The following is a 25938-nucleotide window of genomic DNA, read 5'->3' as shown; positions in this document are numbered from 1 at the left end:
CCTGTTTATCAAAACAAAAGGAATGTGCCTGTCTAAAACACCCTTATTTATAGAAACAAAAACTCAGATTGCCCACCAAGTTATTTGGAGAGCATTTTCCAGGCAGGATCTCGATTGGGCTAGACATGCTGCATAAACCAGGATTGGATTGAAGTCTGGTGTGTCCTGCAAGTCCAGTGATGTTGCTGATTCATTGTGCTATTGCAATATATGTTTACCAAGGGAAAGTCTGTGCAATGCGGTTGTATGACACTGTATAGTACCTCCATGATTCAACATTGTTGAACATTGTTGACTTTCCTGACATTTCCTAAATGTCTGTTTTTAACAGTGTTATTACAATTTCAAAGTCACACTGGAAAAAATATGGAAGCATTTTCATGACTACCACACCTTTTTTTGATAGCCAACATCTCCAAGTCACGTCCTGAGGTGTGATTAACACCTGCTCCCAAGCCTTACCATAGCTTTGGTGGTCTTGGTGATTTGAAACTGACCTTACAGTTGTGAATTGCTTACCCATTTCAACCATAATGGGTCGCACACATAGACAGTAACAGTTATTTGCATGACAGTGTGATTACATGTGAATGGAAGCCAGCGTGCAGCGTACCCCTCATCACACCAGTATGTCGAAACGCAATCTTTCTCTCAGTCTATTTAGACCTTGTTTTCAATTTGCATGATATCTCCTCCTGTTTGTGTATGTAGGCCACAGTATGTGTGTCTGTGTATGGCTAGTGATGTTGATAACAATACCGAAAGTGGGTCGTCAATGCGTAATGATGTGGATAAGGATGAGGCAAACAATTTGCTCTCCGGTGTGTGTGTGTGTGTGTGTGTGTGTGTGTGTGCACGTGTGTGTGTGTCTGGTAACCTTACAGTTATAGTTAACATGGCAGCAAAGACTGAAATTGACAACTTCACATCAATTTCGTTGGCAAACAAGTTGATTGCAAAAGCAGAACTGGGAGTTTTCAACCCTCTGTCAAAAATTCACAGCATGGGAAGTGCGGGTGATAAAGAGTGAAGCGACCCTCAATCTATAACGCACTGTAATGACAATATGTTATATTCAATATGTGTCATGGTTCCGTCTAACCACCGGAGGACGGCAGAGACTGCCCATGAGACTAAATGATACTCAGGTGTTTTATACCTGGCTCGTTAAGACTTTCCTTTAGAAAGGTGTATTTTCAGTTGAATTTTTGCAGAAGCTTGATTTGCTTGCTGTGTGCTCTTGTCTCCTGTGTAAGATCCCTAGTCAAGGACTTATTTTCCCAAGTAAGATCCCTAGTCAAGGATGTTATTTTCCCACGTTTTCCTTTGTACCGTACTGTTAAGACTTTTCCAGTAAAGTGACCTATTTTGATCTGCATCATTGTTTCCTTTTCTTGCCTCATCTCTGCTCCTGTGACCTCACCTCATCACAATATTTATCTCTTTAATATACAAAATGTGGTATTCTAATGATTCTTAAGTCCTGACAAAACACAACCAGTACATTATTTTCTGCATGGTATTGATCTAATTCAATGATTACACTGTCACACTAACATCAACAAATGGTAGTATCTGGACCTCACACTCGGTACTTTGGTTAGTAATGAGGGCCCAGGCCTTCAAGTGTTAAAGTACTAGTATATCTCTGTGTATACAGTATACAGTGCCTTTGGAAAGTATTCAGACCCCTTCACTTTTTCCAATTTTTTTTGTGTTATAGACTCAATTTAAAATGGATTAAATTAAAAGAATTTGCCATCAATCCACACACAATACTCCAGAATGACAAAGCGAAAACCCGTTGTAAAAACCCCCTGAAATTTCAGTAAATTTATTAAAATTGAAATACAGAAATGCCTCATGTACATAAGCATTCAGATGACACTTTTAAAATTAGCTAAAATACTAAAATGTCATCAACAAATCACTCAATAAGTTGAATTGAGTTCATCTTAATGCAAGGATAATAGTTCATGCAATTTTGAAATTAATACCTTTGTTTTTATAGGGTCTTTATATATAGGGTTTTTATAGGGTCTCATGAGTGTCATGCCTCATAATGTGCTAGCTGTATTGGCATTCTCATGTTTTAAAAGCTATCAAAGAGGTGTTCCCACCACTTTTATTACTGTATAATAGAATGAATTTATATCATAAACCTCCTCAGGCACTTTAACAGTTTAGCCAGGGAGAAGTATCCAACACCAGTGGCATCATTAGGCCTAGACTTTTGGTCCAGTCCAAAACAAAAAAAAATAGATTAATTAGACACAAAAAGCAACAGAAGAGTAGATAATGGAGAGAGACCAGAAGAACAGACAGAAACAGCAACAGAGACTGTAGACTGTATCACTTCAAGCTGCTCTCTAGATTCTAATTTGTTTTATTTATTTGTACAAATTATCACAGGTAAAATATACATAGTGAAAAAAAATATGGTTTATAAAGAATTTGCAGGTGAGGTGACAATGCCTGTGAAATTACTATCAAAACAACTGTTTCAACCAGGACAGGATGAGAGGAGGGTAGACAAAAATAGACAGCAACATAGAATACTAAGAAACAGCAAGAGAGGCAGCAACAGACAGCAACAGACAGCAACAGACGACACAAAGCAAGTGATGGAGAAAGGCAGAGGAGAGGTGAGCACACAGTAGACTATCACTTAAAGCTGATTAAGCACCACGCTTCACAGTTCAATGAACACACACTGTCCTGTCTCCTCTGCTCTGCTCACTACCAACACAACGGCCAGCTACACACAACCCCAGGGTAATTACCATCACACAAAGTGGAATAAAATGAAAAAAAACAGCAATTGGAGGGGTATTCATTTAATGACCTGTGTAAAGCTGGGCTGGTACATTGTGTGTTCCATTGGGTCCTGGTTCTGAGTGGTTCTCCTCTGGCTACAAGGACAAACAGAAAAACAGGCCAGATTCTCTAGAGACACACACATTTAGCTATAACCATGCTTGCTGAAAGGATAACAAACACATAGTTGAATGTATTACTCATGCGATGGCTTTTATAAGTAGGAACAATACTGAATAAAAGTTTATTGGCAGAATTTCATTATTGTGATTGCATTACTTCTTCGTTTCCACAGGGTGGCACAAGCATAACATTTGACTTCATTATTTTACCAAGACCAGGAAAAATATCCTTTTCACCACAAGAGGGGAGTGACTCACTATTGAAGCAATTATAATACATTCAATACACTCCTAGCAAAGTAGTACTGTATACAAATTATGTTTGTGTTGTGTACAAGTTGGGTTCCATGGTTATTTCATTATATGAGAATTGTTCTTCTCCTTTTCTTTCTTCCTTTGTTTCTATATCTGTGTAACACTGCTGTAGATCACTGTCATCCTACAATCATTCTCTACTGTCCACTCTACTGTCCACTCTGCTGTCCTACTGTCCACACTACTGTCCGACTGTCCACTCTTATGAGTAGGCCTGTCCACTCTGTGAGTAGGCCTCTCCCAGCCAGGGCATATCACAATGATGTTCCTGAACAAGGCTAAGAGGAGGCTCCAGAGATTTTAATTATTTGTAAAAAGGCTATTGTCATGACGAAAAGTAATTTCAAGGTGAGTATATTGCTGTCCTTGTTCTGCCACTTTTCAATTAGTCACACTCATGCTGCAGATGCGCCCAGTAATAAAGTGGGGGTTTAATTTGTTGAAATGTGGGATCTGAAACAAATAATAAATAAAAAAATTAAATAAAATGGACTGCCAGGCTTGATTAGTTTAACACCATCTTCATTCATTTAGAATATTTGAATTAAGTGTTGTTACCCTAAACGTCAATGAATAATCTATTTGTCCAATGTTGTGGTCCTGCATCGTGCTTAGGAGAAATGGTCAAGGCAATAGCTAGGCAGTGAGAGTATTATACCTTTACAGATGAAATTCTGTACCTTGTCTCTTATACAGTAATTTCCCTCAAGAGATGTACTTTTCCTCCTGAACTCAACTGGATTTTGATAATCCAGTTACATTCAGTGACAGTGAGTTTGTGTGTTGTTTTATCTTGACAACAGGGTTAGTATAGGGGGGTAGTGAGGGTGAAGTGGTCTTTAGGAGGGACTGTTAAGATGTATCCTGTAGATATGGGTTTTCAATCTACGGCAGAAGATCGGAAGTGACTCTGCAGTCCTGACAGTAGGATTCAACAGAGGGTAGGGCGGATAAGACAGAGGAAGAAAGAGTGGTGAGTGAGAGGGTGCGCAGGTTGCGACAAGAGGACACAGTGTGGGTAGAGTGATTCGATAGTCCAGTATGCTACCACTAACAATTACCACTCGGATAGAAATAGAATGAGTAGAATGGACATGGTCCCTCAACTGACAGCAGTTAGGATGACCACAAACCAATTGTAGAGCTTTCAACCTTTTTTTTTTTACATAGTTCCCCTATTTCAGACCACCAAAAGTAATGTGACAATTGGCTTGCCAGTGGTTTCTGCTTAGTCAGGTGTGTTCTGTCACATCATTTGTCCAGGCATAAGAGAGCTGTCAATGTCTAGTATTGATTCCAGGCTTTGGATTTGCCTTTGGAGTCTGCTATTGATGTCTGTCAACATGAGGACCAAAGAGGTGTCAATGAAAGTCAAGGAAGCCATTATTAGGCTGACAAATTAGAAAGAAAACTATCAGAAACCTAGCCAAAACCTTAGGGTTCCCAAAACCATCAGTTTGGAACATAATAAAATAAAAAAGTACCTCTGAGTTTAGCAGTCACAAACAGGCTGGTAGTGGGTGACCGAAGAATGCTGACCATAATTAAGAACGTTCGATACTTTCTTGGTAGTTTCAATATTTTACTTATTGTAACAAGAATAAAATGATATATTATTATTATTTAGTATCTACTGATTAAAATGATATGCAACATGACCTCAGATGATGTTAGTGTCATAAAATGGAGAGATATAAATATAATTTTAGAAAAGTGTCTTAGAGATGATGATTTGTATCTATGTGTTTTTAGGAATTTCAAAACAAAACAAAAACGACACAAGTGTTATCCAACATTCTTTACCTTACCAATTCAGGTGTATATTTGAGTCTTGTATTTCCTTGGTCTATACCACTTGCACAAATTATGAGAACTGGAATCATCAACCTGTGAGGGAAGTCTAATGGCAGTGGTAAAAGGTTTCTACTGCACTCCAAAGAACTGTTTGATTTGATTGGGAAATGTGAAAAAGATCTTGTGTGTAAATGGTGAGCTCCACCAAACTCAGCCCTTGGATTAATACAGTTACAGTAAATGGACAGAAAATGCCCAAACTGCATCTTCACAGGCACAAGAACAGTTTAATGTGATGTCACAATGATGTGATGTCACAAACAATGACATCATACAGGGGTTGCTATCGGGATAGAGTCTTGGGTATCTGAACATTCTGGGAGTCAGGTAGTTAGAGAAAGACTGAGCAACTGGTAAGTCCTCTCTCAAATGTTTATTTGAAAAGGCTTTGATTGTTATGAAAATAATATAATATCCTGCTAATTTGTACAGTATTGTGCACACACAAGTTTCTAGTTTTGTCTTGGTGTGAATTAACATTTTAACAACCAGTTCACTGGTAAGCAGCATGGATTTCTCTTGTTAGATTTGATATCATCTGGAATTTGTAATAATTGTTTCTGAAGAACTTGCATTGATTCTTGATCATTATGTTTTGCACAGTATTGATCTAATTCAATGATTACACTGTTACACTAACGTCAACAAATGATATACCCAGAATGATGTCTCCATGGTTAGTAATGAGGGCCTGGGGCTTCGAGTGCCAATAAAAATCAGTGGGCTCAGAAGCATGGGCTGTCAGATTATCATCACTGCTCAAGACATTCAATCAATAGCTCTTTGAGTCGTATCAGTGCCAGAATCAGAATCAGTAAACCACAGAACAAATCTAGTGTATTGTGATAATGAAGCCACTGTATATCAAACATTTCATAACAGCTCATGAGATGAGACGATGACATTGTATAGTGTAATGGGTAAATGCTCCGTGCTGCCTACATTCCGAGCAATGTTCTCCATTTTTTAATCTTGGAATTTACAGCCCTCTTCTATCAAGGCTGATATTAGGCATTCAGTTTCATCTTTGGTGCATGAATCCATGTAGCTTGCTCTGGAATCCTCTCTAAGTGTCTTCCTCAATGGCTTATGAAAAGCATTCTGTAGGCAATGACAAATGTGTTCCTCCGACTCTTCCTCTAGTGCACAAGCTGGTGTCCTCTAAGAAGTGGATGTTTAGTTGTCACATAGATGTTTTGCTAGAATCACTTCCTTAACAGCTTCTATGGGTTTCTTTCGGTGTAGTGAATATTCTACTTGGGTATGTCTTTGATCCTTCTTATGATCTCACTCACTCTCAAATGTTCACTATAAATCTTAAGCACTCATGTATGATAGATTTAGCAAGGTACTCCAATCATAATTTCTTAACTAATACTGACTTTTGTCCCCTCTATGTCTTGCTATTCACAATGTTGACCACTAGTGATGCCCGAACCACTGTCCGTCATGCAAAACCATGATGAGATCCTGGCTCACTTGACCTCTCCGGCTCCCGTGCCAACGTTGTGGACTGATGTATGAGATGGAGACTGTGGTACGTGATATATAATTGTGCATTGCAAATGAATAGCCTTGCAATGAATAGGTGATTGGGTTACTGATTCACATATAGCAATGTTAGTAGAGTGAACATGCAGATCTTGATAATCTCCTTTATGTGTATGTGTGTAACGGAACTATGGTAAATAGTCCTATGGTATGGTTTCAGGATATCTCTTACTCATCCTGATCATGTTCAGTAGGCAGGGATTGTTTTACTGTACAAATACATAGTTCAATAGGTTAAAATATTTCCCATGTCCAAGATACTCTAGTTCTGTATCTTGCCTTCGTGTACATCTGTATGGGGTGCTGACGAGCCTAGAGAGAGGCTGTGCCTATCCTCTAGAGGGCCGTAGCAGAATTGTAGTCCCTGCAGTAGCAGGATGGTAGTCCCTGCTGTCATATACAGATGAGAAGGGCATCAGGTGATGTGTTACATAGTGTCAGGTGAATAGTTAGACATAGTCTATTATGTCACATAATGCTAGAATGACTTTCTGATCCAGAAATGCATGGTCTCTGCATCTCAGCTGAGGTGCAGTGGGCTATCGGGAGGGTTGTCCTGAGTGATCTCAGGAACACATATGCTGTACACATATGTCTTACTAGCTGATGGCTGGTTCTGCTGTTTAGTGGGGTTGATGGATGTATGATCTCCCTGCCATGTAATATACATGTATGTGTTGTAGTCATTTATACCTTGCAGACAGAGAGCTCTCAAAAGAGCGGAGCCATCCAAATACGCCTAAGCCTGATTTTATAACCATTTTATTTTAAATAAATGGTTAAACTAAGACTGAGTGTCAGTGCTAACTGTCTGTCAGGTGACAGATCAACTGTTTACACCCGACACAATCACATGTTACATGTTGATATGGCGGCCTATTTAAGTGGTCAGTCTACACACCTCTCTGTAGCCGACAGTATTGTTGCTGGTACTGTTGGTCGTTATTGAGCTATGAGAGTATTGCTATTATTTGTTCCCGTTTATTCATAAAAGTTTTACTAAGACAGTCTGGTTGTCTCTGTTTTACAGTGCTGTGCCCCCGTTGCACACAGAGAGGGCTTTTCTCTTGGTGCGAACACATTCCCAAATTCGTTAGGCTATAGGCCTACTGCATTAGGCTACACTCCTACAGCTGTATTCGTAGCCAGACTGAAAAGTTACCAAAACGTGTCGTACTTATCTGAATCATTATTAATCAAAATATTATTCGCTAATTATTTCGTATTAAGCTACACTCCTAGCTCTCCACATTGCACATTATTATGACATTTTTAATGACAAATCCGTATCACCTTGTCAACTCCTAAACAATCTCTATGGCTAGACACATTTTTCACCATAGTTTCATCAAAATTGTCCCAGTGGAGAAAAAGTGATTTCATCGGTGGGGGACAATAAATTGTTAAACTAAGATGTGAGTGTTCCTGACTGAAGTACCATGGTTACTTCAGCTTGGAAATGCCTTGATAAAATAATATCTAATTGACCTGAACAATATTGTCTGCCTCATCTTGTATGTGTTCTGGTTTGTGTTGTCCACTGTGTAGTCTGAAACTTTGTTGATAGAGAGGTGGTAGTCAGAGCAAGATGCTACGAAGAGTGTTGAAGGAGGATTAGGAGGAGGAGGCATGGTGTTGACGGCTGTTGGAGGAGGAGGAGGAGGAGGAAGCATGGTGTTGAAGGCTGTGCCTAATGCACCTGTTGTGAACAGAAGAATAACATAAATAATTAGAAAAAATCAAAAACAATTACAAAGCTGTACTATTTGATATGGATCATTGACAATCATCATTCATGTCTCATGACAGAGATAATGTCAAGCCTAACCGTAAAATAAGACAGGATTATTGATGTGCTCTTAGGGTACATTGAATTTAATTGATTAAATCATGTGGTCTCTTCATGCTAAACTGCAACAACAATAACAACAACAACAACAAAGATGCCTTTTTCCCGATTGTTTATATGCAAGCCTATTTTCCAACTTTTAGGGAAGAATGACAATTCTGATGAAAACAAACAAACATAAATGACATACTTTATTTGAAGTGTTCTATGTTGGCTCATTTGGTTTTGGAGAAGTACATAGTAGAAAGCACCTCAAAGAAACCCTTACGATAGTCCTTTCAATATTCCTATATTATATATAGACTTCTTAGTATAAACATACAAAGTGATTAGTAAATTAGGAATAGTATATTTTGTTAGTTCCAGCATTGAGATGCTGACCATTTTTATCATCCTATTTTGTTATGATGGGCCATTGGAAAGTGCTTGTGAAATAATCTTCACAATCTTGAAGTCATTTTTATGACAGTCATTTTATATAAGCTGTCTTCTTTTACTAAAACTTTCAACCTTTTGTTATTCGTATTGTATGTATTTCAAACGTGCTCTACTATGACCTTGATATTAGTCACATTTGATTAAAGTTGCTGCTGTATAATACATTAATATTAAAAAGTGATATCATATTACCAAACAAAGGCAGTATTAACTCAAAAATGTTAAATACAGGTCAAGTACATGTGAGATAAATAGATGATGAGATGCTGGATGTTCTTGATGTAGTCCTGTCAATGCATGAATGCATATCTATTTCTGTTTGAGAGGAAAAACTGTGATTTGTCACTTAAAGGGACAATCTGGGATTGGTACATCCATTTTTGGACTTTTAAATGAATCATACATAGTCATTCATTTATATATAGCCTATCATTTTGATTTAATGGATGGTCAATCCTTGCATCCATAGCTCTGTTTATTCATTTGAAAGTGATTACATTTCTCCAGCCCCATCCCTCAGCATCCCCCGCTTTAATGTGTCACATTTTTGTATTGATATGTTTTTTGTGTTATTTCACAGGAAGAAAACTGATTTGGTGGAATATAACAATTAACTAAGAGTATTTGTGATCTGTCATGCATCAAAGTTGGGTACAGATACAACAGCCGCGAGAAGACGAGACTAAACTTTCCACTTTTAGAATGTTGTGATAAAACTCAGCGACACCTGATCACAACTGAAGAAACTCATTTAACTGGAATGATCTTGCTAGATCGGCAAATGTCCCTCACAGAAACAACAGCACTTTTCTGGCATTAGCTAAGTGATCCAACTAGCTAGGAAGCTACTGTAACTGCCAACAGAATTCAGACAGTCTCATCTTAAGACTTTAGTTATGATTTGACATGTTGAATTATGACACCAACAGCCAACAGGAAACATTCTAAAACTGGGTAGTTCAGATCAGAAAAACTGCATTCAAAAACTGTCATGTCTCTCTGTTGTATCTGTACTGGCTAACAATGCCTTGAAGTTGGACAAACAACATAGCTATTTATCTCTATGTCCAAGGAACTCTTGAGGAGTGTCCTTGATTTTGGCTAGTTACTGTAAGTAAGTTTGAACAAGTCTTGACAAGGGTACCTTCGCACAATGTAACAATGTTCGAACAAATAGAATTCAACAAAACACATTGTCTTTCCGCTGTGTGGACTGAAACTTCATAAAAAGTAAATCATTGGCCCCTGTTTGAAGCCTATGTCCTGTTTCAAATGCAGTATTCTATTCTTCATACACAGTCTCTAGTAGAGCCTGGTCTATTGGAAGTGTGCCGTCAGCGTTCTCATCAGGCATGTCATCCTCAGGCTCATTGGTGTGGTAGGTGCCCTTATGCTTGAACATGTACCGCAGTACCAGCACTGCCAGACACAGCAACATCAACATGATCGCTACAACGGACCCTGGGAAAAGAGAAGGCAGATGTTACACAAGGATTCTAATTATATATCCCTTATTTTACCAGGTAAGTTGACTAAGAACATGTTCTCTTTTGCAGCAACGACCTGGGGAAGAGTTGCAGGGGAAAGGAGAGGGGATGAATAAGCCAATTGAAAGCAGGGGGTGATTAGGTAGGCATGACAGCATGAAGGCCAGATTGAGAATTTAGCCAGGACACCAGCATTAACACATCTAATTTTACTATAAGTCCCATGGGATCTTTAATAACTCAGCAGTCAGGACCTCAGTTTAACATCTCATCTGAAGCATGGCATCCTCTGCAAGGCAGTGCCCCAGGAATGTGGAATGCGACCTACTGGTGCTCCAACACCACTTCTAGCAGCCTGTTTTGGTAGCCCATCCAAGGATTAACCAAGGCATACCCTGCTTAACTTCCCAGACAAGGCATCAGGCAGGGTGGTGTGGCTGCTTGCCAGTTATTGCAGTTCCTCTACTGTAAAAAAAACCGAACCCTTCTTTTAGCATTGCGACTGCTAATGGCCCCTGGTCCTAGCATTGATTTTTTTTCTTCTTATGATGACTGATATAGATGATTCACTTACTTTTGACTTTTTGTACTTGCTGTTGTAACTCGCTCTGGGTAAAAAAGTATCTGGTAAATGTCAAAAATGTAAATGTAAAGCTCTCCAATGGACTTGAACTGCTTGGTTTATCCGAGTAAAATGTTCTCTTACTGTATGTTTAATGTCTATTAGAAGAACTTAGGGTCAGGTTTTTTTGTTTCAAAGCTTTCACTGAGCAAACAAACAGAGACAGAGAGTTTAATAAGGGCAACAGGGGGTTACTAAGTGTAGTTCAAGGTAGCTTTATTAAATCAAATAGCATTTTCAGCTACATTGGCAGATATCCAAACTAACTGCTATCTGATCAGGAACATTTTGGCATGTTTCCACAACCTTTATTACCCATGAGTCTCAAATATTTTATTTAAATTTCGGTTTCAAGGGGAGAGAAGCAACACCAAATTAGAACTGAGCTTTTGGTACAGTCCATGATCACACAGCTTGTGTACCAGACATGCACAGAGATGACCAATGAGGTTGCAATATTCTACACGTAAAGTGTGTGCATGACCCTGTACACAATTTAGTGGTCCACGTCTAGCTCACTAGCGCCCCCTTTTTTTAACCTAGTGGTCAAAAGCTTGATTGTGCATCTTTAAGTAAAGATGTTGATGACATTTATTTTCTAAACACTGTTTGACTTCTATTGTTCTCTCATCTTCGTCAGAGGGAGGAGTGGAAAGAGAAAAATATTGAGGTAAAAGCAGACACAATCAGTGAAGGACAACCATGAACCTCTCCATTTACATAATACCCAGAAGATTAACTCTACTATCAGAGAGGGGAATGCTGCTATGACTTGATAACCACATGGCCGGCTACACATGTAGTCAAGGTATTTCTCACCTCCAATAATGGCTTCAAATGATCCATCATCCACATTGGCACCTTGGGTGAACAGAATAGAAAAACCAATTAGATACAGGATAAAATGGGATAAGCAATGAGAAACCTCGTCAACACAGACACACAGTTGTAGGCGGATGTAGGCTGATTATTAAACTGGTTTGGTTAGTGTGGGAAACACAACTGTTGGCTAAACTCATGACCACTGCATCCTATTTAAATGTGTTTACATGTGAATGTTTGCCTGTGGATCATGGTGTACACCTGGCCAGCACCCTCTTGACCTCTTCTCACCCTTTTCTCCAAGGAGTTTCCATTCTGACATTTTCATGTTTCATGTTTGATCACATTATTATGTGATGTACTGTATCTTTCCAGTAGTTTGCCATGTATCTTTGATAATTCTCACAGGAATTCAGCCAAATGGCTAATGAGTTTATAACAATGGTTGTTGGATTTCAAATGGTATCACACCACTATATTCGGATCCAACTGATTGTTTGTGGAGAACACTGTTTATGATTCATATACTATTGTTATTTTATTATTTGCCAGATACATCATTATTTGCCCCATTTGATAAAAGGTCCTTTGACATTTTCTGTAGACTTTATGAAATTAATGGGTATAGATGGTATAAAGTGTGTGCAGAACTCTTCTTCAAAGAGTCAGCTTATCCGATCTCTTATGTGATGTTAGCACATATAGTTTTCTGGAACTTTTGCCTCAAATGGTATGTTTTATATTTTGTGTATTTAAACTTTGACTGTATGACTCATAAGCTGAAATGCTTATAGTATTGCTTGTCTAAATAAATCTTCTCAAACTGATACAACGCTGTCCTGATTTATCCTGTGATGTCTCAGGCTGTGCTAGGGTAATCTGCTAGAATCTAAGCAAGCAGTATATCTGACCAGCTTAAGCCTAGAAATTACTTTATGATCCTTTAGTTGTGTTTTAAATTCAAGCGTGATCACATAGAGCTGTAATATCTTGTCAGCTAACCAGCACATCCCTAGCCATGATGTAATCCATGGTAGTTTTCTCACCCTTAATTGGTTTGGCTGCTTTGATCGCCTGCTTGCACTCACCCTCTTTTAGTGAGTTTAAAGGGGAGATTTACTTTTTCTTAACACATATAAAAAAAATGCATCTGTGCTGTTAGAGTGATCCAGTCTGGTTTTAGGAGCATATCAGGGTTATGTAGCTACTTCCAGCAGCCTTCTGGCCAGCTTCACTGCTGAGAGTGGAATTGAATGGGGGCTGCTCCTTTCAGAAACTCCAAAGGTAGTAGAATAGCAACTATAACTGCACAGGTATGTAAAGAAACTAAAATTGAACCCCACTTTTAAGCCAGGTGCTACGTGCAGTATAGTAAGCCTATTCCAGTTGACCCAATCGAATCAGCTGTATGTGTTTCTTCTTCCCTACAGTTCATCAGACTCATAATCCTTCAAGGATTCCTTCCAGGTAGTGACAAATTCAAATGTGCCAAGACGAAACATTTAAATTGGCAATACAGCAGCTAGTGTGTGCAATTCCTGAACACCTCATTAATGCTTAATTACCTGCTTAATTTAGGTGTTAGCCTAGCATTAATGCTTCATTTATCACCATTGTTAAAATGAGCAGCCCACTCCAAGGCATTAAGAAACATGTGTCAATAAGCAACCTCTCTGAGGTGGAAAACACTGCAATGGATGAGATGGTAGGAGCCCAAAGCCAATAGTTGTTGTTTTAGGAGTTCAAGCGGTTACTTGGAGGGAGAGAGAGTGAGAGCCATCACTGAGAGGAGAGACGATGGAGCAGGGAGAGTTTGCAGGGCTTATTAACTCCCTCTGTTTGAGGTCAGAGACACAAGTGTAATGACCAAGGCAGCAGGCTTTGTTTAAAGGCTCTCTCTCTGCTCACATAGCCAGACTCATTATATCCACTGCCTGTCCTCATAATCATGTCATACAGCCTGATTTACACACAGACACCAATTCTATCTTCACACATGCACCCTGGGTATGGATATACAGGTATGCTGCCATTACAAGATTACCAATGGTTTTACAAACTGTATGGTCCTTGACAACCACTTATCCTGTGTGGCAAACATCACAGCGACAGCACGCTCCTGTAGATTCTTCCTCTACAACATCAGAAGGATACGTCCATTCCTCACCAGAGAAGCAACACAACTTTTGGTCCAAACACTTGTGATCTCTCGCCTTGACTACTGCAACGCACTCTTGGCCGGTCTCCCTGCCTCCACCATCAGGCCTCTGCAGCTCATCCAGAACGCTGCCACCCGCCTGGTGTTCAATCTCCCCAAATTCTCCCATGTCACTCCCCTCCTCCGCACCCTTCACTGGCTCCCGGAAACAGCTCACATCAGATTCAAGACCCTGGTGCTCGCCTACCGGGTGCCAAAGGCAACAGCCTCTCCCTACTTGCAAGCAATGGTCAGCCCCCAAACCCCTGCCTGATCACACTTCCACCTCGGCTGGCCACCTGGCACCACCGCCTCTACGTGGATGCAGCAGCCGCACTACTCGGTTACGGCTTTTCACTGTCCTGGCGCCCCGCTGGTGGAATGAGCTTCCCACTGCTGTCATGACTGCAGAGTCACTACCAATCTTCCACCGTAGATTGAAGACGAAGATCTCTTCAGGCTACATCTTAACGGTCCCTCCTAAAGACCTCTTCACCCCCACTACCCCCCTGTACAACTTTCTCTCCTGTTAATAAAAAAAAAAAAAAAAAAAGCTTATGCTAGCATTGTGACTGCCAATGGTCGCTGGTCTGAGCATACTTTATCTTATGATGACTGATGGATAGATGATTCACTTCCTTAAACAAATGTATTTGTTGCAATTTGCTTTGGATAAAGGCGTCTGCTAAATGCCACAAATGTAAATGTAAAATGTAAATGTATGGTCAAAGTATATGTGGTCTTTTGACATATTGCATGGACAAAATGTTTTGAGGTTAGTCTTGAAGAAATTCACATTATGCACCTAATGTAATAGATTCCACATAATGCTACCTCTCTCTTTCCCTCTCACGCTGTCTGCGTCTTGAAGTGTGATCTGACTAATGACCATTTTTAGAATACTTACGAATTAACTGGGCTCCGGTAGTTTCACTCATTTCTTTGGTAGCTGTAGAAACTGCAAAGCAGATAGAGAGTAAACATAAAGATACTGAAACAAACACAAGGAAGTTAAACATGAAGTTGTCAATTAATGGAAACAAAAAAACGATCACTGGCGCTCTTCAGTACTTTGACATACATTTTCAAGTTGTTCCTCAGAATCTGAACAAGTGCCACAGAGCAAACTAGCACTCAGAGCTAAGACAGATTTGTAGAACAAACAGGGAAGTGTGTATTTGACTCAAAGGCTCTGCTGTTGCACCTTGCTGAAACATCTGTTTCCTCTGACAGAGTTGAACCCAATCCATGTCTTCTCAGGGAGGGAACGTGTGGATTTAGACCCCAGATGATGGAGACCGCACTAGGGGACTGAGCTGGTGGATGATGGCCATAGAGCAGACTTCCCTGATTGCAAACATTTGTGGGCAAATAATGACTAAATACTCCTGAATACACTTTTCTTCATGGGTTCCCACCAGGAGAATTAATGTTTTAGTGCTACACAGCATTGAACCATGCTGTACAGGACTGTAAATACACCTCAATCCACCAGGGGTGAATCCAGACCTCCTGTGGCTGCAGTCCAAAAGCTGGCCTCATGATGATAAAGCTTCATGAAACAATGTATTATTGTTTCTACTTATTTTAACAGTGGAAAACCAGATATAGTCGAAATACATTGATATCATACTTTTTCCCTCCTTCCTGAACATAATGGTTATCCTTAATGTGCTGTTTTGAATGCATTTTCTTGAAACTATTTTCAATCCTAAATTGCTTTTCAAAAATTGCATGTTTAGAGGTTCAGTAGTATATTATAGTATATGATAGTATAGTTGCCTCTAGTATAGTATAGCAATTCTATACTATGGTAGCATAGCTTTAATGTATCCATAAAGGCCCACTGTCAATGACTTCGATTTAGCTTGAAGAAATTCATTGCGGACCGGGAAGGACCAAATGCCAGAAATACAGTACTAAGTATTCCTTTTCAAAGAATCATGTTAACACAAGCTGTTCTTCCAACATAATGTGTCTTATTTGTGAATATTATTAGCTGCAAGCAGACTGATTGTGTAGGGACCTTGTGGTATTATTTTATTTAATGTTTATTGTATATTATGTTTCATGTTTATTCTTATATTACTTTAAAAATCTAAATTTAAATCTAAATCATTTTTTGCAACATGAATATTTGATACAAGTAAGTCTAACTTGGTCCGCTCCTGTAAATTGTTCCGCTACAACATTAGAAAGACTCCTGGTCCAGGTACCCAGCCTGGACTACTGCAACTCACTTCTGGCTGGGCCATTCACTTCTGGCCTCCGCCATCAGACCTCTGCAGCTCATCTGGAATGCTGCAAGACATATGGTGTTGAATCTCCCCAAATTCAGTCAGTCCCCAACAATCACTCCATTCTTCCACCTCTGCTAGCCGCTTGGCACAACCATCTCTATGAGGACCAAGTGGTCACACAGCTCTGTCATAGCTCTTCTGTGCCTAGGTGCCTCAGTGGTGGAATGAGCTTTCCACCACTGTCATCTTCTGCCATAGACTAAAAACCCAGCACTTTAGTTTACACCTGGGCTCCTCCTCCTCAGACCTCCCCACCTCCTAGCACTTCCTAACATACCCACTTGTTCGGTACCTGAACTTTTGCATTAACATTTTTTAATAAAAAATAAAGCACTAAGAAGTTGTTTTCTTAACCTATCTCTTGCACTGACTGCCTGTGGCACTTATTGTAATAGAAAGTTTTACTTGACTGTGATGATTGTTGATTCACTTACTTTAGACAAATGTACTTATTGTAAGTCACTCTGGATAAGCTAAATTATTAAAATGTCAAATGTAATTGTAACCCTATGAGCTGAAAGTGGCAGTTCCAATTGCATTTCTGCTATGTGCCAAGATACAGCACACACAATTGGTGGTACACTATGTCTCTTGGGGTGGGCCCTCAATCCGATCTTCCGCCGTAGATTGAAAACCCATCTCTTCAGGCTACATCTCAACAGTCCTTCCTAAAGACCTCTTCACCCCCACTACCCCCCCTGTACTAACCCTAACCCTTGAGACCTCTTCACCCCCACTCCCCCCCTGTACAAGTTCTCTCCTGTTAATAAATAATAAAATAAAAAATAAAAAACCTGCTGGCATTACGACTGCCAATGGCCCCTGGTGTGAGCATTGATTACTTTGTCTTATGATGACTGTTGGATAGATGATTCACTTACTTAAACAAATGTATTTGTTGTAAGTCGCTTTGGATAAAGGCGTCTGCTAAATGCCATAAATGTAAAAATGTACTTCTCTTTGTTTTGAAGCTGTGGTCCACAGAGAGAAGGGGTAGATGGCTTTGTAGTGAGATCATTTGGGGCTCTGCCCAATGTGCAGAAGTTAATGAGGTACAGACAGAGCCTCATAAGAAGGCAGGAGTGAGTGTAAGGCCACTCACTTATAGTTATTGCTTTAACCTCTTCTGCTGAAAGCCCTATTTGACTAATTTCCGCCTAAAAACCAGACCCAAACTAAACTGCTTATAACATTAGAAATATGATGATCAGTTGCAAAAGCAGGATGCCATTTGATAGGTAACACCTTGAAATTTTATGTTGAAATGCTCAGATCATAGTTCAGAATAACATACTACAGATGACAAGGAGATAAAGTAATCAATAATCAAATTAATAATCAAATTAATGCAGAATTTGGGACCAATTATGGGCCCGTCTGGCTTAAGGGGTTGTAGTAGTAAATTATCACCTGGAGGATAAGGATGTTCCACAGATTCAAGGCATCCATGTGTTCTTGTGTGTTTTGGTCGGTGAGAGACTGACAGACACTCCAAATGTTCATATACTGACAATGTGTGTATTATAGTTCATATTCTTAACAACAACAAAATATAAGAGATTACCGTTTAATCAATTCTACTGCAAGTTGCATCCACACCCACTCCCCTATGACTCCACTTCTGGCCAGATGTTGAGGAGAGGACACAGAGCCCCTTCCTCCACAATGACATCACCGCAGGCTTCATATTGATCATTCATTTCCAGCCCCACCTAGGTCAGATACACTATGTACTGTATATGTATTTCCTTTGCCATTTTTATTTTGTTACCAGCCAGGAATTAATGTCTTTTGGAATACTGAATAGATCAGCTCAGTAAATCTAGCCTCCGCTCAACCTCAGTTCAATCAATTCAGATCGTATCTTAAAAAGGCTTGAGGGAAATATTGTTTGAAATGTATTTCAGCAGTTCATTGAGATGATCTTTGAATGGATATATCATTTGCGTTTGACTACACTGAATGGACATAATGGGATGGGCATAAAGCCTAAAAGTCTATCTCAACTATTACAGTAGCATATGTTCTGATTAAGATGGAATTCTCTCTCATCTAGCCAGGATTTATGAATGTATTTCTAGGCTGATTTCCCATCTGTCAGAGCGGAAGTTTGAGGTGTCTCTACAGCCCTCACAGAAACTGCTACGATGCTGCTTTGAGCCAGTCAGACCACCTTACTGGGGCTGGCCTACTGGGGCAGGCCACTTGACATGACTCACAGATGCTGTCTCTCATTAACTGTCGAGGTGTGAGGGAGAGAGAGAGAGAGAGAGAGAGAGAGAGAGAGAAAGTCTAATTTAAGGCAGTGGACCTTATTTAATTCAAGTGACAGAATGAGAACACTAAGAGGAGAGTTCTACAGTGCAGAGGAAAATATTTTCAGATTTTTGGACATGGTTGCAGTCGCAGATGTGAAACATGGAGTTCCAAGGAACTGCTACTAAATAACCTTTAAACTGAAGAGCTTGCTTAAAGTCTGATAGAACAACATATCTGTCTGCCAGCACATCTGTCTGCCAGCTGTCCAAGATAGGTACAATAGATAATATAAATTGGACAAAGTTATTGTTTATCTGATTAAGAACTAAACCTTTATAATTCCCAAGTCACAAGGGAGTGCATCTTTTAGAATGCTATCTTTGTCTTCTCAGGCTGGTTGGACAGCCCAGCCCTGTTCTCTCCCTTAACATTCTCCGACACAGGCGGCTTCAGTTGGCCCTGTCATATCGGCCCATCAACAAATTCACACAACCAGATACAGATGAACGCACACAATGGTGGTGATGCAGTAGAGTAAGCATGCAGTTCTATTCATTTCAGAATCAAAAACATAACCCTGACTGCATTCTATCACCTTTGCAACATCTCAAGATTCTGCACCTATCTGTCCCACTCCAACACCAAAACCTCATCAATGCTTTTGTCGCCTCCTTGCTGGACTATTGTAAATTTAAATGACTACTGCAGTGCTTTACTCTCTGGAACCAACCAAACTCCTCAATAGAATCCAACTCATTCAAAATTCTGGCTGCCCATTAAAATACTGCATTGACAAAATCCTCCTGCTCACATACAGTACCCTGTGTAAGTAATGGGACAGTGAAGCATTTTTTCCATCTTTTGGCTCTTTACTCAGGATTGGATTTGAAATCAAAAACAATTACTATGAGGTTGAAGTAGAGATTCTCTACCTTTATTTGAGGGTGTTTGTGTACATATTGGTTTCAACATTTAGAAATAACAACACCCTTTATACGTAGACCCCCTATTTCAGGGCACCAAAAGTAATGGGACAATTGGCTTGACAGGTGTTTCTGGCAAGTCAGGTGTGTTCTGTCACATAATTTGTGCAGGCATAGAGACCTGCAATGTCTGGAAAAAAGTATTGTGGGACAGTTTTAATGGCGCAGTAAGACAATGACCCAAAACATACTGCCAAAGCAACTAGAACGTTTTTCAGGGCCAAAAAGTGGAAAGTTATTCACTGGCCAAGTCAATCTTCACATTTAATTCCAATTGAACATGCATTTCATTTCCTAATGATAAGATTTTAGGCAAAAATACCTCAAAACAAACAACAACTGAAGATGGCTGCAGTACGGGTCTGGCAGAGCATCACCAGAGAAAATACCCAGCATCTGGTGGGGTCAATGGGTCTTATTGCATGCAAAGGATTGTCCACCAAATACTAAAATATGAGTGCTTCATTTGGACATTATATGAATCGGTCCCATAGGGGCACTATGTATAAAACGTGTTGTCATTTCCATGTGTTGTCAACATGTAGATCAAATAAAAGTATCTATACTTTAGATGAGCATCTATATTTTAACCTCATAATAATTGTTTGATTTCAAATCCTAACTTTTGGAGTATAGAACCAAAGAAGAACAAATGCTTCACTGTCCCATTACTTATGCAGGGCACTGTACAACCTACCAGCTCTCCATAACCTAGCACCACCCTACCTCTCTGACCTCCTGCAGCTTTACAACTTTTTTATCTGAACAGTCTTGTCTGAGCTTTTTAATTACTACCTGGCAGGCTTGCTGCTTGTGTGATTGCTAAAGTAACACAAATAAACGTAATAGGGGTGGGAGAGGAACTGCAGTCCAGGCAGTGACAAGTGTCAGACACACAAAAGCCTGTAGCCGTCAACTTCGGCTAGAACGTTACATACTTGACATCATCCATACTGCACAGTTGATCAGCTGGGTTGAAAGACACAAACTCTCAAACAGATAAAAGAGTGAACACCCCAAACTCATCCCAAACAATACTCTAACTTCCCAGTGTTATTGTCAAGTTTTAACTGACTGTGATATTCAAATTATGGTTTTATTTTGAGAGTGTGAGTGCTCCCTGCAAAGTGAGAGGGTGAAATTCAGCAGCTATGAGCCTGTCCTTATCATTGGAGAAGGCCCTGTGGTGCTCCTATCTGAGCCTGCCTGATAAACAGGTCCATAACTCTGCAGTTCCACAGTGTGATAGCCTGCTCATCTCCTGTGCCACAGCCTCTCTCTCTCTCTCTCTCTCTCTCTCTCTCTTTCACTGTCTCTTTCTCGCTCTCTTTGTCTTTCTCTTTGGCTTTACTACTTAATTCCCAAGCTAAACAGTTTTCCCTTCCCAAGGAGAAAATCGATCTGTGAGTTAGTGACTAAGTCATCGCCTGTCCAATCTCTTGGAGCTCTCACCCCCCTGTTTCTCTACATTAACTTACTTTACCGCTCACACACTCAGATAATAGCTGTCTGCCAAGTGAACTGCAGGCCACTCTAAGTATCTGTGAATGTGTCTTTGTTAGTGAAAAAAAGACGACAAAGTGACAAGAAGAGAAAATGACTTTGAGGAGTTCTCTCCCCATGGCTTAGCTAAAGTGCATACCCTTGTCACTTGATACAAAGTATCCCCATATAAATAAATGGAGAGACCTTGACCTTGTGTGACCTTGTGTCTCTAGCATTTATTCCAGCATATTACTCGGAAATGGATAAAAACACTGTGAGCGTGTTCAATGACACAGACTAGGTCTCCCTTGAACGGGAGCCTTAGTGTTCAATTCAATGCTACAGTACCGTACGCTCTCCAAGCTACCTGAGATCCTCATGCTGTTGCTACAGCAGACTCTAACCTGACTTGCTGAACACTGCTCCTTATCATTTGATTTGATGACATTGTGAGAGATGTCAATTTGTCAAAGGAGAAGTACAGGCATGTCAAGAAACATCTAATTCCTTTCCAAACATAATGACTGCCCACACAAAAGGAGCTGTATTTACTCTGTGTTTGTCAGTGACGTCTCCAATACTCTGTTCAATGGTCTGTGTTGAGCTTGAATACGAACATGACAAAGACTCATGTAGAGAAACAGAAGTAATGATAACAAGAAGCACAATGTGGAAATGTAGGGGTATGTATGAGGGGATGGTGATTATGGAGGATCATATACTAGGAACATACTGTATACTGGTTATCATACACATTGTCTTGGGCTTGACCCAATCAATGTTTCATTCTCTTCTGAAAATATTTAAGGAGTTTTGTCCAACAGGATGCAAGTGTAACCAAGTTGAGATGGTAAACTCACTCCTCAAGTTCAAATACCCCCACATGCGCTGTTGAACTGCTAGTTTTCCAATAGCATAGCTAGTTTACATCTGGCATTTGAAGAGACGTATGTGTTGGCAAGCCAGAGGTCGCAATTTTGAGGCTCGGTTAGAGCGAGTCGAATTGCGGGCCTACTGTTTGCAACAACTTGACATCTGTTTCACAAGGGGCAGCATTCATAGCTGGTTGAAGCCAACTTGTCTAAACACATGGAAAGACTTTCTCAGCGCCAAACAAAAACACTAAACAGTATTCCTGTGACAGAATATAACTATGTGTGGCCATTGAAAAAATCACAGTGACTCACTTACCATCTATGACGTGCGGTGTGAAACGGTGGGTAAAGACTTCAAGGAGTGCCTTAGTTGAAGCCTCACTCAGAGCCTCACTTGTAGTCTCCTTTATGACCCATGGTGACTGGTTCCAGGAAGTTGTGGTCTCAGGTGCAATGTTAATTGCTGTCATTACAAATAATCAATATTTGTGTCCCTTTTCCAGACAAGCCTTATCATAAACCCTAAAACAAACAAACAAACAAACAATCAATGAAACAGACAGACAGACAGACAGACAGACAGACAGACAGAGAAATGGGAACATATCACCCCAACATCCTGTGCACTTGACTCACTCAGCACATATTGTGTGTACTGTAATAGTGCAGCTGGATACTGCTTTAATACTAACTATGTCTCACGCCAAAACTACACCAACACTGAAACAAGAGCATACTGTCATACTTCCATTAACACCGTTTGTATTGTGCTGCACCAAGAGGGAGACAAGATGCACTGCCACAAACGTCGACCTGAAGACAATTTCATAAAGAGAAGCTATCTGAAAATAATTTCAGCTACACTTCATAACAGGAAGCTATATTCCTGAATCCTCAACAACTAAACTGCAAATTAAATGATTTGAAGTAGCCTATACCTGCATGGCATCAACAATTGCGCCAATAATGTTTTCTTTTTTAATAAGCCTAAAATGTGATACCGAATGTGTGCAGGGTGATTTTTGAGCTATAAAACTCATGTAACTAAATGTTCAGACAAGGACAGCTGTTAACGGGGATGAAAGATAACTCTTGTTAACAATAGTTATCACCACTTAAAGTGGTGACAATGCTTCAAAAAGCATTCATGAATTAATTATTTATGTGCATGAGTCATAATGGCCTAATGGTTTATATAGTCATTTATAAAGGATTTTAATGTGTCCATAACAACTTTTATAAGCAGGTCTCCACTGAAAAAAACCTATATTTTTGTTCTAACATATATTTCAAGCAAACCATCAAGCAAACCATCATGATGCTTCTTATACAGCAAAATATTGTCCAGTAGTATTTATCAAACAGGTATACAGATTTTGATTTTGCATAATATTCATTAGGCCTTATATCACATTGACTGTTTGGATGTTATAGTGCAATCATAAAACAGCTATGTTGATATAACATACTCTGTAAGTGATCTATAACCTCATGTTCACCACTGTAGGTCACCACACAGTCATTAAACTGCTTTGCAGCTGCTGATATCATATTTATAGTGGTTTATGTGTATAACCTCATTGTCACCAGTGTAGGTAAAGTGAAGTACTGTTCAAATGTTTTAACACTGTCATTAAACATGTATGTAGATGTTCAACCTGCCTGATAACTAATTAATCATCTAATGTTCATTATGATACAGTAGGCCAGTGTTTAAAAGCTTAATTCTGCCATCGCAACACAGGCTACATCAACTGCTGCGGTAGGCAACTTTTGGTGACAAGAGCTTTGATGTTTGAAAGATACATCCTTCTGTTGTTATAAATTACTGACAGTGCTGACATTATTTGTGTTGCCTCCAAATAGTAACTCAAATAAAAATGAGAGAGAGAATGGTTTTGTTGCTTAATCAGCTGGCTAGAAAGATTCAAATCTTGCACAAATGACAGAATATCTCCTATATTTGGCCAGAGTTGATTAGCAGATCAGGTCATAAATTACAGGGATATGAAGAGTGGAAATTGTTATCTTTCTTTTCTAATATTGTTATCTACTCTCATAGCACACGACAGTGCAGAGAAGCGAGGGGAAATTTGACATGAATAAGCTCCAGTGGGCTTTGATAATGCAACCTAAATAAATAAATATAAATAAACTTTGATTTGATTCTATGGATTACAGAATATTTTGTAATGTTCTCTATTACTGTCGCATGGAACCCTCTATCCTCAGTCCTTCCCCCTTGGTGTGGAACGGGTGTTACAAACCACACAATTGAGGTGAGATGTACAGTAGCTATATTAATCGAATAGGTCTAAATCTTTCCTCATTTAACGATAAGGTTATAACCACATTTAATCCTAAAACGCTGACATGTCCACAACTGTCCCCTTCCAATTGATATCATATGAATCTGTTCCATTACTTTTGGTGCCCTGAAATAGGGGGACTATGTATAAAACATGTTGTAATTTCTGAATGATGAAATCAACATGTACAAAAATAAAAAATACATTTTTAAATAAAAGCTGACAATCTCTTCTTTAACCTCATAGTAATTGTTTGATTTCAAATCCAAACTTTCAGGGTATAGAGCCAAAAGAAGAAGAAAATCCTTCACTGTACCATTACTTATGCAAGGCACTGTATATTATTTTAGAGTTTTTACCAAATAGAGTAAAGATAGCAACATGAGAAAGCTGGCACCTACAGTTCAGTTGTCAAAACCACTTCTGGTCCTTGTCAAACCCAAGTCCTTCAAAATAAGAGTACTGCCCTATAAATGTTTAAATAATAGTCATGCTGAGCTGTACCCAAATAACCTGTACATTGTGTCCTAGTAGCAGCCATTAAATCCAACATACAGATCTTGACCATCTTTGCTTCAGACTATGATCCTTATCACAGAGTTTCCTGTGCATTGCTGTATGTCTCTTTCATTTGACCATTGTACCATTTGGACAACATAAGGCACTCTTTGGACTAAAAATACATATTTTTCAATGATTACAGTATTAGACAATTATCATGAAATACGATTGTTGTTGTTAATCCATATTCAAAATGTTTTCAATTATTATAAAAGTGTACTTGGCTTGGAGAGCCCGCACTGTCCTATTGTCATATTTAGGAAAACTTTGTGGTGCTCCTATTGAGCCTCCTATTGCAGTTGTTCAATGAGGTCTTGCCATACCAGGAATTAATCAATAAGTGGTAGGTCTCAGTTTCTGCCATGATGGTAATTGGCGGATAGAGGCATAGATAGATAGAGTACAGCAATTAAGAGTAATTACAGTCATAATTACACAAATCTGGTATAAAAACTAGCAAATACTAACTGTGCAACCTTAACAAGTACTGTTGCATGATTTCACCTGAGGGTTAGTTTTCTAAGCATTTATAAGTGCATGTATAAATCATTAATAACTGGCTCCTGATTGCAAGCTCCTTATTAGGCAAGTACCAAATGCATCGAATCGAACTCTAAACTAATGAGCTATAACTATTTGTAAATTGTTTATAAGTGATTTATTAACTCATTATAAACCATGTATAAACCCTTTACAAAGAAGACCTTAATGTCAATAAAAAATATTTATTAACATTCCCATAGAGTCACAGCATGTCACTGTACATGATAATGCGTTAATTAACAAATTGGCTCATTATTTCAAACCTTTTCTAAGAAAAAACACAATCGACAACTACAAGCCAAGGGAGTATTTATATTTCAATTTGAAAATGTCTGCTATGACAGAGTGAGGTCAGTAACATTTGGAAGTTGGTTCAGTTTCTCTCTGTCCTTCTGAAAAGGGACAACTGTATCACAAGTAAAAAAAAAGACTCCTTTGTCAAAACAACAGCAAAAAGAAAACTCTGAACTCACCAATATCCAGACCTGAGAAGCGACAGTGTTTTTAAGTTGAGGGTGTTGTGTGTAAGATACCATGAGCTCTATGTTT

The 25938-nt window shown here is 39.3% G+C and overlaps 1 protein-coding gene across 2 annotated transcripts; it reads right to left on the bottom strand.

The window, feature by feature from the left end:
* Positions 1–8513: 8513 nt before the first annotated feature.
* Positions 8514–25938, bottom strand: LOC310814967 (contactin-associated protein-like 2). 2 transcript variants are annotated; one of them, XM_083684546.1, is made up of 5 exons: positions 25863–25938; positions 22293–22498; positions 14982–15032; positions 11875–11916; positions 8514–10407 (listed from the first exon to the last, which is right to left on the bottom strand). In XM_083684546.1, exons 2-5 carry the CDS (start codon positions 22444–22446, stop codon positions 10229–10231), a joined length of 426 nt encoding a protein of 141 aa, XP_083540672.1. In that variant the 5' UTR covers positions 22447–22498; positions 25863–25938; the 3' UTR covers positions 8514–10228. The 2 variants fall into 2 exon arrangements, with proteins under 2 accessions (XP_083540672.1, XP_083540673.1); XM_083684547.1 differs by having other exon boundaries at positions 14982–15023.

Source organism: Argentina silus, assembly GCF_951799395.1.
Source record: "Argentina silus genome assembly, chromosome: 14".
NCBI lineage: Eukaryota > Metazoa > Chordata > Actinopteri > Argentiniformes > Argentinidae > Argentina > Argentina silus.
This window is presented reverse-complemented; position numbering and strand designations above follow the sequence as displayed.